General features: G+C 37.2%; 1 protein-coding gene across 1 annotated transcript; it reads right to left on the bottom strand.

The window, feature by feature from the left end:
* Positions 1–422: 422 nt before the first annotated feature.
* On the bottom strand, positions 423–2,332 carry LOC118038374 (polyphenol oxidase, chloroplastic). Its single transcript, XM_035044701.1, has one exon. It carries the CDS (start codon positions 2,266–2,268, stop codon positions 577–579), a length of 1,692 nt encoding a protein of 563 aa, XP_034900592.1. The 5' UTR covers positions 2,269–2,332; the 3' UTR covers positions 423–576.
* Positions 2,333–2,582: the final 250 nt, after the last annotated feature.

Below are 2,582 nucleotides of genomic sequence, written 5' to 3'. Positions count from 1 at the left end.
ATCGTTTAAGGACACTATAAACAACTTTGGGCTCATTCTTCTAATGTACAATTGACGTTAATAAACATAACTTTTAATTTAATAATTGGATTGAACTGGAATTTTACTAGAAGTGTTCAGAGGTCTTGTTTTATATTAAATTAAAATTTCAAGTCAATTAGACATTTAGAAGGCCTTGTAATAAGGTCTAGAAACTACTATACAAGAATTGTATTAATTTTCTAAATGATTTAGGAATTTTTTTTTAATTTTATTTAGAACTCTTTTTTTTTTTCAGCATTGTTTAGCATGTTCTTAACCATTTTTTTTTAAAATATTATTTAACTTAGTTGAGGTTTAAAAAATTAATAAAATATGAATTAATTATTTAAAAATAAAACTTGTGTGTGAGGGTATGCTTTTACTATTAGAAACGGAAAAACTCTCACCCAATAAATATTAATTCACGAACAAAAAGCACAAATCCAATTTGAAATATTTATGACTTCATCAAAAACAAATTCTTGATGAACAACAACATTTATGATCTAGAGATGAACAATTAAAAAAATTAATCAGAGATGTCCTTGATAATCATCAGTCTTTAACAAACTCAATCTTAACGCCAGAGATGACAACAGGATCACTAACACTATTAGACCTGGGCACCAAAGCCACCACAATGCTATCATCACCATCAGTTTCCAAGTCTTCCAACAATTCTGTAATCCCCAATATCAATCTTGTCTTGGACTTCTTCGCACGCTTATGAGAAACATTAACAAAGCTCCCAGCAAACTCTGTATTTTCTGGTTTAGAAGGTATCTCAAGGTCATCATTTATGAACACGTCAAACCTCACGAATTTGTCATTGTCGTATTCTATCCCTTCTATCACCAAAACTTCATCTTCCTCTTCTTTCTCTTTCCTGCTTCTTGATTTCTTTGGTCTTGAAACTACAGTAACTATTGTTTTGTCTAAGACTAAAGGGAATGCAGTGATCGGTGTTAATGCAGTTTTTGTTTCGGCTGCTTTCTTTCCCAACCTTCTTGGAATTGGTTTTGATTTTAGCCAAGGAATTTCAACATTTTGATAAGTATACCTTAGCCTTCTATTGTCAAGACAATCTCTAACCTTACAACGAACTAGCTCTGCATTCTCATTATAGAAAAGAAACTCTGAATTAAGCCAATCCGGATCACTGATATCCCTCCTAAGCCCTCCAGGTATAGTCTTCCATATCGTCCACATTCGGTCAACATTTGAGTGATGGCAAAAAAATATTGGATCTCTCGCAGCTGAGTAAAAATTGCCCATGTCTTCGGTATTTTCTTGAGTTGGATCACCGGTCCATCTGTGAATATTATTGTGAGGGGTGCTCTCAATCGTCCCAGCTCCAGGACGAGGATCGTCACCAGCACGGTATGGTTTTCCAAAAAAGAGTGTTGGTTTTGCTGCACCAGACACCATTTGCTTGTACATTACTCTAAGATTACTAGAGTACACTTGATTTGCGTTTGTGGGGTTGGGGTCTCCCGCTGCATAATCAAGATCTAGCAATACAGGAGGTTGGTGATTCTGATCGCGGAACTGGTCATAGAGTGGAGATTTAGGGTTGGTAAAGATGTAAGGCATTTGCATACCACTGGGGGAATCCCAGTTCCAGAAAGGCAGAGCAAAAGTGGGGTCATTAATAAGTTTGCCCAAGATTCTTTCATAGAAGTAAAGATAGTATCTGTGCCAAGGAAAGAAGAGCCAACAGAAATGAACATCAAGTTCTAATTTTGGAAACCCCACTTGTTCGTAGGCATCATCGCAATAGGCACAATGGACATTGGCTTGTTGGTAGAAGTTACGTGGATCATCTTCGGGGAGACTTTTCATCAAGGAAATGGCTTTAGCATATTTGGCCACGTAGTCTTCGTCAACTAAATGGGCCGCACGTCTAGTGCGCAGCGGGGAGAACGGAGAAGGAGGTCTGAAGTCTATGATCTTTCTGGGTAATGGAGAGCAGCAGTCTGTTGGATTTTCGGGGTTTGGTAAGTCCACCAACTTACAATTGGTCAAGTCTGGAGAGGTGATTGGCTTAGCGTAGGCAGTTCTGTCAGCAAGATTGGTAGCGCTATATAGGCCTCCTAGACCGATGAGGACGTCTCTTCTCGTGGCAGGGTTTTGTGTATCATCTGTGGCTTTGCATGAAACCCTAGGGACGTATGTTTGATTCAGCCTTTTGGTTTTGGTAACTTGCTGTGGTTTTGGAAAGAAAGGACTGAAAGATAAGGTGGACATTACGGTGAGGCTGAAAGTAGGAGAGAAATGAGAGGCTGTGGTTCAGATTGGATGTTAGATGGCCGATAAGAAATACTGTCTTGTAATATATATAGGCTTCATTTTGGTTAAAGGTACTGAAAAATATCAAATTCATTATATTTTCATCGGTAGTGATTCGTTGACAAAACAATATTAATTGCACTTGTCGTGGCATTCTACAAGGCCGGTAATGATGGTGTTGTTATCCTCATAAATGATGAAATCTTTTTTTTATCATAGATTAAAATAACCTCATAAATCTAATTTTTAATCAAATACAATATCAAATGATG

The sequence above is a fragment of the Populus alba genome, chromosome 11 (genome assembly GCF_005239225.2).
Source record: "Populus alba chromosome 11, ASM523922v2, whole genome shotgun sequence".
Lineage (NCBI taxonomy): Eukaryota > Viridiplantae > Streptophyta > Magnoliopsida > Malpighiales > Salicaceae > Populus > Populus alba.
This window is presented reverse-complemented; position numbering and strand designations above follow the sequence as displayed.